The sequence below is a fragment of the Gossypium arboreum genome, chromosome 2, assembly GCF_025698485.1.
Source record: "Gossypium arboreum isolate Shixiya-1 chromosome 2, ASM2569848v2, whole genome shotgun sequence".
Lineage (NCBI taxonomy): Eukaryota > Viridiplantae > Streptophyta > Magnoliopsida > Malvales > Malvaceae > Gossypium > Gossypium arboreum.
In genome coordinates, this window is record NC_069071.1 from 5,771,150 (window position 1) to 5,788,668 (window position 17,519).

Genomic DNA, 17,519 nt, shown 5'->3' on the forward strand with positions numbered 1-17,519 from the left:
GGAAGCTAAGCTAATTTTAAAAAAAGTTCATGAAGGTGTATGTGGGACGCATGCAAATGGGTTCACGATGGCAAGGCAAATCATGAGGTTTGGCTATTATTGGGCCACTATGGAAGGAGACTGTATTAACTATACCAAGAAGTGTCATAAATGTCAGATTTATGGGGACAAAATTCATGTTCCACCTTCACATTTGCATGTTATGACCTCTTCATGGCCCTTTTCCATGTGAGGCATGGATGTTATTAGACCAATATCACTGAAAGCTTCGAATGGACATCGGTTTATCTTCCTGGTAATTGATTACTTTACAAAGTGGGTAGAGGCTGCCTCTTATGCTAATGTTACTAAGTCGGTTGTGAGTCGATTCTTGAAGAAGGAGATTATTTGTCGGTATGGAATGCCTAAGAAGATCATATCTGACAATGCATTAAACTTAAACAACAAAACGATAGCAGAGGTTTGCGACCAGTTCAAGATCAAACATCACAATTCTTCTCCCTATCGTCCCAAAAATGAATGGGGCAGTAGAGGCCGCTAACAAGAACATTAAGAAAATAGTGGGAAAGATGAACGAGACTTATAGAGATTGGCATGAGAAATTACCGTTTGCACTCATCGCCTATCGGACATCTGTCAGAACCTCTACTAGGGCAACTCCATTCTCGCTAGTTTATGGGATGGAAGCAGTATTACCTATTGAAGTAGAAATACCTTCTCTTCGAATTTTTACAGAGGTAAGGTTAGATGAAGCTGAGTGGGTTCAATCCCGATATGACCAACTAAACTTAATTGAGGAAAAGAGGCTAAGAGCCATCCGTCATGGTCAGATGTATCAGAAGCGAATGATGCGAGCTTATGGTAAGAAGGTTCGACTAAGAGAGTTTCACGAGGGAGACCTGGTGCTGAAAAAGATCCTTCCTATTCAAAAGGACTTTAGGGGAAAATGGATACCAAATTGGGAAGGGCCGTATGTCGTGAAGAAAGCTTTCTCCGGTGGTACATTGATCCTAACGGAAATGGATGGGAAAATTTTACCCAATCCAGTGAATTCAGACTCAGTTAAAAAATACTTTGTCTAAAGAGGGAGAATCTAAGGTGAAAACCCACAAAGGGCGCCTTGAGATTTCAAAAAAAAAAGAAAAGGGAGAGGCCAAGGTGAAAACCCGCAAAGGGTGCCTTGTGACCAAAGGGGTTTTGAGTTGAAAACCCAAAAGGGCAGCTCAAATATTGAAGGGTATACGGTAATCTTGCTATATCTGATGCAATAAAAAGCGAAGAATGCTGCAAACTGGGGCATCAACGGAGTACTTTGGATCTTCTAAACACATGTTGAACTCAAGAAAGACTTCGTGGAGCTAGTGTATAGACACTCAAGCGGTGATATCTAGGGCATCTAACTTCTATCTTGTTTGCTATCTTTAGATTCTATTTCTTCTAGAAGATAGGCTATCAGATTAATTCCCTTTTGTATCATTTTGATATTTCATTCAAATCCAATTATTCTTAAAATTTTATTCATCTTCCGTTATTCATTAAGTATGTTGCATTGAAATAATGATAGATGAACTAAAATATCTTCACAAATGAAGTTTTGCATATTACTCGGGAAATTTCTAGATAATACAAGAAACTGAAACAAGACAATTGTTTAAGGAATTCCCATATGTGAGAGTCGGATGTACTCGGGGAAACTGAAATTTCTTCTTCAGTCTAAATGATGATTGAACAAATCAAACGATTCGATCCTAGGAGAGGATCATCTTACAGACATTTTCAGTGGGTCATAGCATTTGAAGAATGGTACAAACCCACAAGTTGAGTTGGAATGAGACTTTGAGAGAAGTAAGGATAAACTTTTGATGAAGGAATGAGTGATCCGAAATAGAAATCATTTTCATAACATTTTGCATTATAACATGTCTAATTAGAAGAATTTGACTCACTTCGATCATAGCATCCTAATTATTAGGCATGAACTCATATGCATTCTACAGGTTATGTCTTTTATGGGACAATGTAGATCAAAGAAACAAGATTTGGCATCCCTATGTTTATAGGGAACAGATCGAAAATAACAGATCTGAAACTCCTGTGCTTACAGCGAAGCAGATTGAGGATTTCAGCATGGTATCCCTGTGTTTATAGGGAACAATTTGAAGATAGCAGATTTGGCATCTCTGTATTGTCAGAGAGCAGATCGAAGATACCAAATTTGGCATCTCTGTATTGGCAGAGAGCAGATCAAAGACATAGCTGATTTGGCTTTCACATGTTTACGTTGAAGCAAATCTAAGATGATTTGGCATCTCTGTATTGTTAGAGAACGAATCGAAGTCTGGCATCTCCACTTCGACGGAGGGCAGACACATAGCAGATCCAAACTTCAGATGTCTATACTGAAGTAGATCCAAGATGGTTTGGCATCCTTGTGCTTACAAGGAGCAAATCAAAGACATAGCTGATTTGGCTTTCACGTGCTTACGTCGAAGCAAATCTAAGATGATTTGGCATCTCTATATTGTCAGAGAGCAAATCGAAGTGTGGCATCTCCACTTCAATGGGGGCAGACACATAGCAGATCCAAACTTCAGATGTCTATACTGAAGTAGATCCAAGATGGTTTGGCATCCTTGTGCTTACAAGGAGCAAATCGAAGATATAACTGATTTGGCTTTCACGTGCTTACGTCGAAGCAAATCTAAGATGATTTGGCATCTCTGTATTGTCAGAGAGCAAATCGAAGACACAGCTAATTTGGCTTTCATGTGTTTACGTTAAAGCAAATCTAAGATGATTTGGCATCTCTGTATTGGCAGAGAGCAGATCGAAGATACCAGATTTGGCATCTCTGTATTGGCAGGGAGCAGATCGAAGACATAGCTGATTTAGCTTTTACGTGTTTATATTGAAGCAAATCTAAGATGATTTGGCATCTCCGGGTTTGACGAAAAGCAGATCGATGATGGCAGATTTGGCGTCTCCGTAATGTAAAAGAGCATATCAAAGATAGCAGAGATCGTCTTCCTGGGTTACAGTAAAGCAGATTGAAGCCGTCAAGAAGCCATTTACAACCTAGCCCACTTACAACCACAAACCCAAACAGAAACCTTAATCAACCAAACCCCCCACTTGCCCCCTACTTGTGCCGCACGCCCCTCAACCTTGGCCACCACGCCCCCAAGCGTCTGACACTGCTCCACCTTATCGGCCATCACGCCCCGCGCATGCTGAGCCATCACACGCTCCACCGTCCATGCCCATTCCCTGCAAACAAGCAAAACAGAAGCAAGAATAGAAAATAATAATAAAGTATGTAAAAATTAGGCTATATAAAGCCATCCAAACAACAAATGTAGGGTTCTGGATTCGGCAGTTGGAAAAACATAAGAAATAAGAAAATATTTCAAGTCCAAAGCAATAATAGCAATTGCATTAGTATTTTAGATACAAAAATAGCATCCAAGCAAAGAGAACATCACAGATCAAAAATCAGAAGTTAAAGGAACCAAGAAGGTGATTCTTTTTTTTTATTTCTATTTCGTTTTTTAAAAAAAACCTGCTTTTAGTCTACCATACATATTAAAATACAGTAAAATAATAAAATAAAATAACAAAATAATAAACAAAAAATAGAATTTTTTTACCTTTCCATGGTGGTGGCGTCGTGACGGCCGACGATCGGCCGATGGACCCCCGGCGGATTCCTTCTCCTCTCCCTCTCCCTTTCCTTTTTTCTTTTTTTTTTTTTCGTTCTTCACAAAAATGAAAATTTTAAAAAAATTTAACTTTTATAGGGGACCAAAACACACCATTTTGGTCCCCCCTTTAAAATTAAAACGGTGCCGTTTTAGGCTCCGGGTCGGGTCGACCCGACCCGCTCCAACAGGATCCACGTGTTTTTATAACGGAAGGGCTAATTGCGCTTTTAGCCCTTCCGCTTTTTTGTGGTTTTACAATCAAGTTTTCTCATTTTCAATTTGGCCCCATAATTTCCCATGCTGTTCGATTTAGTCCCTCCGTACTACGCAGCGTTTTGGTGAAAGGGAATGTTTGCTGTTTTAGTCCGCCCAAGTTATGTGCGCGTGACACTTTGGTCCTTTCCTGCTATTTATTTCCAATTTCGCCCCAAAATGTTGTTTTAAGTTCAATTTAGCCCCTTTGGTTAATTTACTGTTTTATTTGTTTTCATTTTCTGTTATTTATTAGTTATAATATTTATATTTGTTATATTAAATGTATTTACTATATGACTTAATGTATAATATTATATATATGTATGTGTTTGTAATATACGCATATAGTGTATTATATTTATATTATATATATATATATATATATATATATATATATATATATATATATATATGTGTTTTAAATATTATGTTATATATATACATAGGTGTGTGTAGTTTCAATACTATTAGTTATATTTTCTCATAACCTTTCGTGTATATATTTTGTATTATCTTATGTACATACTATTATGTGTATATACGCTTTTTATACCGTATCAGTATATGTTATTTTATTATTTTTATTCCTACTATATTTATTATCAATATTAGTATATATATTTCACTATACATGTGTATATATTTATGTGTATATAGTACTATTTCAGTATATTTCATTATATTATTTTCATATATTTGTAAATATTGTACTATTCATATATTTCTATGTTATTTTATATATATATCTTTATATTATTTGTTAATATATTTCTTTTCTTGTTTCATGTATATGTTGTTAAATACCATAATATCTATATATATATATATGCATATATGTTCTTTTTCATATTATCTTACCTATATATTTTATCCTTACCATGCGAATATTAGTATATGTTTCATTATTTATGTATATATCTATAATAAGTATATAAATTTAATATATTTATGTATATACTTATGTAGTATCATTATTAGTCCTTTTTTGTATAGGTTTATGTAAATATTTCAATATTATACTATACCCGTATGTATTTCGTGTATTATATATATGTGTTCTTTGTTGTATTTTATATATTATATAAATTTTAATGTGTATATACGTTTGTGAAGTATTATCAATAGTTCTTTTTATTATTATCTTTAATATGTATATATTGTGCATATATCATCATTGATTTTTAATATACTTGTCACACTTATATTCACTTCAATATACTTCTAGTTCTGTCATTTGTTTCATCTTAATTGTTTTTTTATATTACTTCGAAAATCACAGTCTTGTTTTACAATTAATTTTAATAATCGAGGCAATGTACCGATTCAATGTTAAGTCATCGAATTTCATCGCTATGTTGGATGGAATTTGTTGGCTTATGTTAAAGGCGGAACACCCTCCTCAAAAACCGAAAATTTAAAATTTCTCGTCTTTTCAATCGGATCACGATTAAATTATATATTGAACTTTTATTTTTGAAAATCGAGACAACACATGTTTAAAAGATACCAATTTTGGGCGTCGCGAGGGTGCTAATACCTTCCTCGTGCGTAACCGACTCCCGAACCCTAATTTGTCTCTGGAATTTGACGTGGATCTAAACTTAGCCTTCATTTTGTTTTGAAAATAAAGGAATCTAATGGGTGTCCGATCACACCCTAAAAAATATCGGTGGCGACTCCTGGTTTATTTTAAAATCAAATTTCAATTTCCAAGTTTCTTAATAAATCGCCACAATTAGCGACCGAGCTAAGCTAAAAATTTTTACGTCGCTACAATTTTGATACGAGTGAACTCCAATTTTTCTTTTAAAAAAGATCAATCAAAATATTTTAAAGAGGATTACATCTTAAAATTTTTAAATTTCCGACGTTAAAGACATTTGATAATTAATTAGGTACCAATTTTTGGGCGTTACGGGGGTGCTAATCCTTCCTCGTACGTAACAGACTCCCGAACTCGTTCTTTTTTCGTAGACCAAAACTAATGATTTTAAAACAAAATGTTTTGAAGGTGATCCAATCACACCTAAAAAGATTGGTGGTGACTCCCGTTTTCATTTTTAAAGTCGATTCTCATTTTTCTAAAACTCGATTTAAAAATAGTTTCGACACTTTGTTTACTAAATCATGCAATTTTTATAATTAATAAAATAAAATGAAATGAGATAATAATAGAACATATTGTAGTGGAAGGAAAGAGGGAAGGGCTATTCCATTTTTTTTTCTTCTTTCATTCATCTTCACAAAACAACAAGAAAGAATTAGGGCTCTTAACGTCGAACTTTTGGCCTTGTGCATGAGACGATTGTTTTCTTGTAATTTTTATATTTTTGAGATCGTTTTAATTTAATTTAGTTAACTCGGATATTAAATCGTAAAACTATTAAAGTTTTAAAAAGTTACCATTGTTGTTCTTTGAAGCTTTCGATGTTTAATAGATGAATGTTAAGCTTGGAAATGAAATAGGGACTAGTTTGTAAAGAAAAATTAGTTAATTTTGAGTCTAGGAACTAAAATGTAATTATTTCGAAACTATCATGAAATTTCTATACTAATGGATTTTAGTGAGTTATAAAAGGAAGAAATTGAAAACGGATTAAAAAACAAAGCTTAAATGTGAAAGAAATGATTGTTTTAGTTTCAAGGACTAAATTGAATAAAATGTTAAACTTTAAAATTATTAAAAATAAAGAAAATAGATCCCTGCATATCATATTATGATATTAAATTTTTGGAATTGATAAATTGAATTATAATTATTATATAGATCAAGAATTAAATTAATCGAAATATAAAAGTAAAAAAAAATTATAGATTAATCTCAAAATTGTATCCAAGTAAATTCATGTGTTAATTTATTTGTATCTGTTTCCCTCTCTACATGGGAACTTTATGATGTTTGGTTTCTTCTTTGAACCAAAAGAAAAACTAAGAAAAAGAGACAAATTAAAGATAAAGGTGAGGCAATAAAAGTTACAGGTGAGACAACAAGGCAAATCCGATTATATGATCTACAATTTATAAAGTAGGGTTAGAGTGATTATAATTTTCCTATAAAATATAATAAAATATTAAAATTAAATTTATAAAATATATTAGATACATAACAGTTTTTTTTAAATTTAGTTGTGAAATTAAAAAATATATATTACCAATTTATACAATATTAACCCATTTAATTAATAGTGTATTATAACAAAAAAAAAAAAAAGCATACACACAACATTCAACACAGCAATTTTTCTGATTTTAATGTTCAACTTTGATGTAGAGCCTCCTTGATCATTCTATCAAAGTTGGTAACAGAAGATCCTCCAACGCTAATGGCAGATTTAGCTTTTTTCTTCCATTCCAATGCTTTTTGCCTTATCCTTTGCCCATTATCTCCTTCCATTATCTCTTTAACAAGAGCCTCCACATCATCACACTTTATGTCAGGGTTGATTTCCATTCCATTGACCCATGTGGTGCACAAATATCGACAATTCGTTTGTTAATCACCAAAGAAAGGCCAACAAATTAAAGGCACACCTTCGGATACAGCTTCCAACAGAGAATTCCATTCACAGTGTGTCAAGAAAACGCCAACCGCTGGGTGGGACAACACTTGTTGTTGGGGACACCAGCTTGTTATGAAGCCCCTTCCTTTTATTGCCTCCATGAATTCTCTTGGCAAAACAACCGATTCACCCATTACAATGTCAGGCCTAACTACCCATAAAAATTGGTATTTACTATTTGCAAGTCCCTAAGCAAGTTCTTCCAAATGATGGTTCAACATCACTGCTACACTCCCATAATTCACATACACCACCGACTCGTGTTTCATTGTGTTAAGCCATTCGATGCAACTTGTATCCTCCTTCCATAGGCTTGAATTTAGTGAGTTATGTTGGATTTCAAGTAGGTTCCTACTTAGGGAGGTGAGTGGACCAATTGCATAAATTAATATTAGGGGACTTGGAAGCAATTACTTGTAGCACTTCTTTCTCGAACTCATCGAATGTGTTAAAGATTATTGAAGAAGATTTTAAGCATTCTTGTGATACTTCTATGGCATAATTCCACATGATGTCATCGGGATCGGTGGTTCTTATAAAGCTTGGAAGGTCCTTGAGGCGCATGTTAGGCATACCAGGGATCCAATCAATGGGCATCTCAAGTGTCCCATCGCTAACAAAACCTTCATCTACAAGGAAAATAAAACGCATATTTTTGTTTCAATATGCAAAAGAATATGCATGGATGTGCCTGTAACACATAGAACCTCAAAGAGATTATTATGGATGAACATAAAGCACAAAGAAAACATAAAATTTGTAACCTTTGAATGGAACAATGCCTCTTTGAGCTAGTTCTTTGTAGCGCAGAAATCCCAGAAAGCTAACGGTTGAAGAAGTCCAGAGTTGAACATAAGGCACCCCAATGAGTTGAGCTGCATTGGTACCACAGTTCATGATTCCGTCACAAACCATGCAAGTAATAGGGGGCAGATGGGTTGAGGACTTAAGCTTAGATAGTAGCTCCAAGAATGGAGTCAAGCAATTTTTTCGCGTGGAATCGCATATTGCTGGAACGCACTGAGTGGCATTGGAATCGGAAGGTGGCAGCCCATCGGGTATGGCTTCGAACCGGAAATCAGGCAGACCCTTAACAGCTTCTTCCCCTCTAGACCGTATCAACCGTCTATGATTGAACTCGGTGTTGACAAAGGTTATATGGAAGCCTCTAGAGTGCAAGAGCTTGGCCACTTGCATCATGGGGTTAATATGACCTTGTGCTGGGAATGGAAGACATTCTGCATGCGATTTAATTGAATCCATCTTTCTACAAATAATAACTAAGCAATGAAGTCAAGTAGCTGGTGAAAATTGAAGATACTATATATGAATATTTCTTCCTAACTTGTGGCGGGGATAAAGATAAAAACAGGATAAAGCTGTTGGCAAGTATGGTGTAAAATAATTGTCATTGGATGAGGTTGAGAAAATATCAGCTGCTTCTAGGGGTGAGCAAAACTCGATTCGATTCGAAAAAATCGAAAAAAAATTCGAATTTCGATTTATTCGAATCGAGTTAATCGAGTTAATCGAATTAATCGAATCAACTCGAATTTTTTTTTCGAATTTCGAATTCGAGTCGAGTTGAATTCTCGAATTCGAATAACTCGAATAATTCGAATAAACCGAATATAAACTATATTTTTAAATTTTTTTAAATTTTAAACTTTTACTAATTACCAAACCCAATTACCCCTAAGCCCAAATATTTTATTTTATCCCATTTTTCCTCACCCCAACCCCAAGCCCGTTTGCCCAAAACTTTATTTTCCTAAAACTCAAACCCAATTCCTCCCCCAAATCAATTCAAACCCCCAAGCCCCATGCCATCTCCAGCAGCCAAATCCAATTAATTTTCTTATTCTCTCCAGACTTTGTTTTCACAAAACCATAAAATTAAACACTGTTATTCAAACCCCTTACCCCCCATTTCAACGAAACCCTTACCCCCCATTTCTACGAAAGACGAAACCTTACTCTGTTTTGCTAAAAAAATCTTAAAATTAAAATCCTTCTTCTTCTTTTAGTTTATTTCAACCTTCAAATTAAAATTTTTACCTCCAAATCGAGTTCTTGTTCCTTCCGAGTAATGACCGAGGTACTTTGTTCTTTTCCATTTTAAGCTCAAGTTTTTGCATCTTTAAGGTTTGTCTTGACTCTTGAAACATTTTGAATTATTGAAGACTTTGTTTTGATTCAATGGTTAAATTATTGAAGACTTTGTTCCATCTCGATTGTTATAAATTTAATTTGTTATTAAATGTTATTTATTTCCTAGGGGTTTACTAATTTATAAGATTTTTTTTAAAACTTAGTTAATTAAGTTTGTATTACTAGTTCAAGTTGTAATTATTAGATTTTTGTATGATTTTTATCCTTATGAATTAACTAATTTTTCTTCAATAATTGAAGAAGAAAAAACTACAGCATTAATGTTTATTTATCCATCTGTACATTTATTTTATGAACATCTATTTTTTGGTTAATTGGCACTTAATGTACATCTATTTTCATTAGTATCCACTAGCAATGATTTCCAAAGCAAAATTTCTATGATATCACGACTATGAATACTTTAAATAAGCCATGGCTTTTGGATTGTTTTGTTTATTTGCAAGAATACCAAGAAACATGCTTTTGTACTATTATATTAATTAATTTTTAATTTAACCGATTTATTAGGTTTGATTTTAAATTAATTATTGGTCATGGTTAGTGATTGCAACAAATATTTACTTGTAGATGAGTGATTCAAAGCGAGATGGTTCAACTCAAAGTTCACAAAATTCTTCCCCAAGTAAAGATGATCAAACAACAACCAATGAAAATGTTCGAAAAAAGATTACTCCAAGAGCATCTTGTTGGAACCATTTCACCAAATTTGTGACTAAAGAGGGGGAGAAGAGAGCAAGGTGCAATACATGTGATGTTACTTACACCATGGAATCAACTTGGGTTCTACAACTAATTTGAATAACCATTTGAAAACATGCCTAAAAAGACCTCGAGGTAATACTTCTAATCCGAAGCAATCAGAATTAGCATTTGTGAAGGTTAGCCAAGAAACAACAGATTTATCAACTTGGGTGTTTGATAAAGATGCTATTAGAAAAGCATTAGTTCGTATGATAATTGTGGATGAACTACCTTTTAAATTTGTAGAGGAGAGGGTTTCAAATACTTTCTTTCTATAGCACCTTACGGTTTAGTCTTCCATCTCGTTGGACAATTAGAAGGATTGTCTTGATTTATTTAACTCCATGAAGAGTGTGATGAAGAACTATTTTGAAAAAGATATAAGTAGAGTTTGTTTGACTACAGACACTTGGACTTCATTGCAGAGGATATCTTATATGGTTTTAACAGCACATTGGGTGGATGATGAGTGGAGGTTGCAAAAAAGGATTATAAATTTTTGCCCAATATCCGCTCATAGAGGTGAAAGCATAGGTCAAGCCATTGAAAAATGTCTTCGAGATTGGGGGATTGAGAGGGTCTTCACTATTACGGTTGATAATGCATCCGCCAATAGTGTTGCCATTGAATATTTGAGAAAGAAATTCAATCATCGAAATGCTTCTGTTGCAAATGGAAAATTTATTCATATGAGATGTGTTGCACACATTCTTAATCTCATTGTGCAATATGGTATTAAGGATGCTTCTGTGTCTGTGGATCGAGTTAGAGGTGCTGTGAGGTATATAAGAGCATCACCATCAAGGTTGACAAAATTCAACCAACGGGTAAAAGAAGAAATGATAGATAGTAAGGCTCAATTGTGTTTAGATGTGCCTACTAGATGGAACTCAACATATATGATGTTAAAGGTGGCTGAAAAATATGAGCGTGCATTTGAATCATATGTACGTGATGACCATAATTTTTTTCTTGATCTTACTGCTGGAGATGGAGTTCCTACATTTGATGATTGGGAAATTGTTCGAAGAGTTATAAAAGTATTGGAGCCTTTTTATCATCTTACATTGAAGGTGTCCGGATCTTTGCATGTTACCTCTCATTCACTTTTTGAAGTATTGACGGATGTGCATTGTCTTTTTGATGGGTGGCAAGATTGTGGAGATCTAGAAATAATTTCTATGACTTCCAAAATGAGAGAGAAATATAATAAGTATTGGGGTGAAGGAAACAAGATCAACATGCTAGTTTACTTGGCGGTCATCTTTGATCCGCGATGTAAAATGAGTTTTTTGGACTTTGGGGTCAACTTGCTTTTTCCTAATGTCGCTAATGACATTATAAAAATGATTGATAAAGAATTGCATTGCTTGTTCAATGAGTATTCTTCTAATGCTGGGAGAATTGAATTGTTTGAAGGTAGATCTAGTTCTTTGACTAATCTTTGCGCTTCAATGGAAATAGATCGATCGAAATGAAAACGGGCTTGGCCAAACAAAAATACCTTAAGAAGAAGAAACAAGTTGGATTAGAAAGCAAATCTGAGTTGGATAGATATTTGGGTGAAGATGAAGAAGTAAACAATTCAAGTTCATTTGATTTACTATTGTGGTGGAAAATGAACAGCCCTAGGTTCCTATTCTTGCACAAATGGCTCGAGATATTTTTGCTATTCCTATCTCAACAGTTGCCTCGGAAAGTGCATTTAGCACGGGTGGGCGTGTTCTCGATAGTTTTAGAAGTCCTCTAACTCCTCTCATGGTCGAGGCTTTAGTTTGCACACAAGATTGGCTTGAAATCTAGTGATGCCATCAATCTTGAAGATTATGTTGATGAACTTCAAATCATGGAAGACGGTAATATAAAAATTTTAATTTATAAAATAAGCTTTTGTATTATTTATATTAGTAAGCATTCCCATAATTTAACTAACACTTTTGTTTTTAAATTTGCTAGATTTATTCAAAATACCGAAGATCAAGAAGGTAATACACTTAACATTAGTTTATAAAGTTAAGTGTTTATTTAATTTATTTTGCAAACATTTTTATCATTTAACTAACTCAATCAATACTTTTACTAGATGTTTCAAGATTATCAACAGTGATTGAAGCACAAGAAAGAAGTTAAACCATTCTATAATGGTTTTTGAACCGATGTTAGTTTGGTTTGGTTTATTATTGTTGTTGGATAATTGAGCTTTTGTTGTGTTCTTTTTTTGGACCGGTGTAGGTTTTATTGTATTTTAGACTTTTAATTATGTTTTTTATTACAATGTTGTTGTATTGTTTTTGTTTTTATTTGGACTCATGAAGAAACTTAAACTATTCTATAATGGTTTTTGAACCGATGTGTTATTGTTATTAGTTTGGTTTGGTTTGTTATTGTTGTTGGTTAATTGAACTTTTGTTGTATTCTTTTTTTTTTTGAGTGGTGTAGGTTTCTATTGTATTTTAAACTTTTGCTCATGTTTTTTATTATAATGTTGTTGTTTACTTCAACTTATGTTGTTTACTTTGACTTTTACTTATGTTTTTTATTATAATCTTGTTGTATTTTTTTGTTGTTTTTTGGACTAATGTTGTTTATTTAGGTTAATGTTGTGTTGCTTGTATTTATTCACTTATTTACTTTAATTTTTGTTGTATGTTCATGTTTAAAACTTTAAAGAAAATTATTTTTTGAAAAATTACATAAAAATAAATAATGCTAGAGTCATTTTTTTAAACTTAACTCGAACAAATATATTCGATTCGATTCGATTCGAATTACATCTCACTCGACTCGATTCGAGAAAATTTCAAATAAAGTTAGGATGATAAAATAAGATTCGAAAACTCGATTAACTCGAAAATTTTCTATTCGATTCGATTCGATTCGATCGAATGCTCACCCCTAGCTGCTTCTCAAGAATTTTGATACGTGACTGCATTTGCAAAACGAAGGATAAAATGAAGTTGCGATTTCATTATTTCTATCCAATAGGAGAATTATAAATTAAATTTTTTTGCTTGATTTTTAGTATTTTTAATTAGATTTGATTTTTGTTGGAAGGAAAAATAGAAAATCAGGAGAAAAAATTTAATTTGTTATTTTCTAAATAGAAAAAAAAATAAGGAAATAACAGTTCATACAATCATTTCTTGTATTAACAATAAATTTTTAATAATAGTGTTAAATTAAAAGCATAATTCATTACCAATCATGGTCAATAATCATTTAATCTTTACCAAATTATCTATGGGCAACATTAAAAGTCAACATATGCAAGTTTGGAGTTTGATATTATCCATATATATATATATAGTTTTCATGTATGTGGTTGGATTAGTCATCCCGTTTACTCCATATCAAGCTTAAAGGCAGAGGGGAATCTAGAGGGGTTGGCATGTGCCCCGGCCCCCTAAAATGAAAAATTGTTATTTAGTTTTTTAATTTTTTAAATTTTAAATTAATAAATATAAAATTATCTTTTGGCCCCTTCAAATTATAAAAATTGATTTAATCTTTTAAAATTATAAAGATATAAACTATAAAAATTAAAATTTCATTCTCCCTAAAAATCGTTCGAATTACCGCTTTAAATATCTTATATTTAAATCTTGTATCTCCCAATGTGGAGTAAAAGAAAAAAAAAGAGTACTATTTGTACTTTCTTTATGTACAATTTAAATCTATTAAAAAATTTATTTACGCAAATTAAAATTTAAAGTTGAAATAAGATAGGGAAAAAAGTGAGCAGTCCTGCTCTCTCTTTTTGTCATTTTTTAAAATAACTTAATTGATTAAAAGATTTTACAAACTTCCAAATCGTCATATGCACTTGTATTGTACCAGACCTGATTGTTGATTCTTCTTTTGAGTCTTTAACATCAGGGTTCCCATAAAGACTCTCATTTGTGCCAAGTGTGTTGGGAAGTGTCTTGTTGATGCCTTTTAACTCGTGGGACCAAATTGCTTCCTACTAAAGAGAACCGTTAGCTGCTTTTCAACTTTTCCAAAAAGTTTGTGAGGTCAATTGCACTGATTTGGTGATTGAGAAGCAACTCCAATGAAATAGAGGTTGCTGTGGCCTCCGATTCTCTATTATATCCTCAATTCTTCATGTTTTCTCCTTCTTTGTATTGCATCAATCTGCTTTTCCTTTTTCTATTTTTGACAAACTCTGTCCTTTCTTTCTAATTTTGAAAGATAATGGTATTTCTTTTTTAAAAAGATTTCTCCCATCTTTCTCAATTTTAAAATTGAGCATCTTGAATGTGCCTTGCATTTGCTGTTGTGAAGAGGAAGAGCTGACGTCCCGACGAGAAGAACTCGTTGTCCTGACAACACGACAATTGACATCTTGACGAGCCAATAGCAACGTCACGACATGGCGACTTCTATTCAACTTAAATCATGTCTTTTCTCTTAGTTAAACTCTACTATCTTTTTCTAATTAAACTCTTATTAGTCTAGGAATATTTTAGTCATATTTAAATGGCTTTTGTAATCTTGTTTAGAGGGTTGACAGAATATATCTTACGAGAGGTTTGATGAAGAGTTTTATGGAGAGTTTTTGAGAGAGCTTTGGCATATTAGGACTTTGATATTTGCCTATTTAAAGAGCTTTTGTAATCCTATTTAGAAGGTTGACAGAATATCTTTTACATGAGATTTGATGAAGAGTTTTGAGGAGAGCTTGTGAGAGAGCTTTGTATTTGGGTTTTTGGTTTTGCTCATTTAGGTTATTTTCTCCATCTTGTACCATACGTTTATTTTCTCATTAAGTGAAGTCACCTTTGCCCCTAGTTTTTATTTTCTTCAAAGGAGTTTTTCACCTAAAATATTTATATTCGATCTTCTCTACTTTTTTTGCTCATTGTTTATACGAGTCAATCCCCAACATAGCAATTTAATCCTTGTCAATTTTGAAACCGAGTAATTAAAGACAATTAATCACGACGATAATATCTTTTGTCAATTGTGCATAATTTTGATTGGTATAATAATAAATTTAGACCTCCATGTTTACAGATATTGTTAATTTAGTCTTGATTCTAAAAAGCTCAACAAATTTAGCCTCAACATTTACATATTTACAAAAATATTATGGGCTAAATTTGTTAAATCATGACCAAATTGATAGAATGTGTAATTTATGAGAGCTAAATTTGCTATTTTACCAATCAAAATTATGTAAAATTGACAAAAAAAAAAAGAAGAAGAAGCATTAACGCCATAATTAATTGTCCTTAATTGCTTACTTCGAAATTAACAATGATTAAATTGCTTCGATTTTTTTGAGAGACCAATTTGCTCAAAACTGAAATTGAGAAGGACTGGAGCGGTCTTTTTACTTTTTTTTTTGTCTTAAAATTTGCTTTAAATATTTATATAATTTTTTTACAAATAGTTATATAATTATATAATACATAAATACTTAAAAATAAATACATAGATCTATTTTTATCTGATAAACTAATAAAAATATTTATTATATAATTCATATAAATTCACTAAAAATAAAAATATTATTTGGAACAATATTATCATTTTTTATTTATTAAAAATAGGATTTTATATACAAACACTTTCAAAGTTAAAACAATATCCTCCTAGTGTTACGGACTTAGGATTTTTGCCTCACAATCCGTGCGGCCTTAGGCAGTTTCTTGCTCCAAAAATGCCTAAGTCAGCCTAACTCCCACAATCTGAAGATTCAACAGAATTCCTCCCCGAAAACCCAACTCAAACGAAAGCAACTCGAAATCAAATAAGATGAACAAAGAACGAAACAAGAACAAGCCACGGAAAAATAAGAACACAAGAGAGAGAAATTTGAGTGAATGCTCTCAAGAATTCTTATTGCTCAAAACTCAAGTGATTTACAATGAGGGGAGAGGCCTCTATTTATAGTTGAGCCTCCCTAAATCCAACGGTATAGATCAAGTACATCAACGACTATGATTAAAGGGTATCTACAAATCAAATCTCTAAGAATACAAAATCATATCTTCTAAGATTACATATCATATCTAAGATTGCATATCTTCGAACATCATGTTTCCATATTTGTTAAGCTTGTAGATGGACCTTCAATCTCTTCAGGCAACGGGCCAATCCGATTGGGCCAAATGACCTCCTTCCCTCTTGATGGATCGCACAAATGTGTCATGGTTACGGGCTCCCATACGCAACCCATGACATTCCCCCCCACCGAATCTAGTGATACCCTCGTCGCATCCTCCGCATAGTATCGATCTATCTTGTCTTAGAATTGCCAGAAGGCTTCAGCGGGTTCCCAACTTGTCTCACTATCGGGAAATCCCTTCCATCAGACTAGGTATTCATGCCGTGATCTATAGTACTTCCATCTAGCCACACGATCCACCTTGATGTTTTTGACCTCTCAATCATAGGCAACTTTTACCCCATTGGTGCTCGTTCAGATTTGCTTCGATTTGGGTCTTTTCCATCTTCATGGAATTACTTAAACCTACCTAAATGGAATACTAGATGGACTTTGAACTTTTCAGGCAACTCAAGCTTGTTGGCCACCTTGCCTACCTTCTTCACAACTCGAAATGGCCCCTCATATCATCGCACAAGTCCCTTGTGTAAACCATCATGTCGTAAAATCAGGTGCAGTTTAGCAAGAACTAGGTCACCAACCTGAAATTGCACATCCCTTCGATTCTGATCCGCCCACTTCTTGTTGTGCTTACTTGCATTATGTAGACAAGCTCTAGCTATATCGTTTTGCTCTTACCAATCCCTCGCAAATCGATAAGCTGCTGGATTCGGTCCCGCATAACGAGTTGCAATAGCATTGGGTGTAAGTGGCTGTTGCCCTGTCACTATCTCGAATAGACTCTGGTTCATTGCCCCACTTTGTTGTAAGTTGTACGAAAATTATGCCACATCCAACAACTTCGGCCAATCCCTTTGTGTCCCACTTACATAGTGCCAAAGATATGTCTCCAACAATGCATTCACTCATTCAATTTGCCCATCGATTTGGGGATGCATGCTAGTGGAAAAGTTCAAGTCTGAGCCCATTAACTTGAACAAATCCGTCCAAAATTGACCCGTGAATCGCCCATCT

The 17,519-nt window shown here is 33.5% G+C and overlaps 1 protein-coding gene and 1 pseudogene across 1 annotated transcript; one reads left to right on the top strand and one right to left on the bottom strand.

The window, feature by feature from the left end:
* Positions 1–6,783: 6,783 nt before the first annotated feature.
* On the bottom strand, positions 6,784–8,816 carry LOC108465178 (linamarin synthase 2-like; annotated as a pseudogene).
* A 1,960-nt stretch (positions 8,817–10,776) lies between these two features.
* On the top strand, positions 10,777–11,910 carry LOC128284181 (zinc finger BED domain-containing protein RICESLEEPER 2-like). The gene has a single exon (XM_053021940.1). The coding sequence runs from the start codon at positions 10,777–10,779 to the stop codon at positions 11,908–11,910; it is 1,134 nt and encodes a 377-aa protein (XP_052877900.1).
* The last annotated feature ends 5,609 nt before the right edge of the window (positions 11,911–17,519 follow it).

Coding starts and splice junctions, on each gene's coding strand:
- LOC128284181 (XM_053021940.1), top strand. CDS start 10,777: ATGAAGAGTGTGATGAAGAACTATTTTGAAAAAGATATAAGTAGAGTT.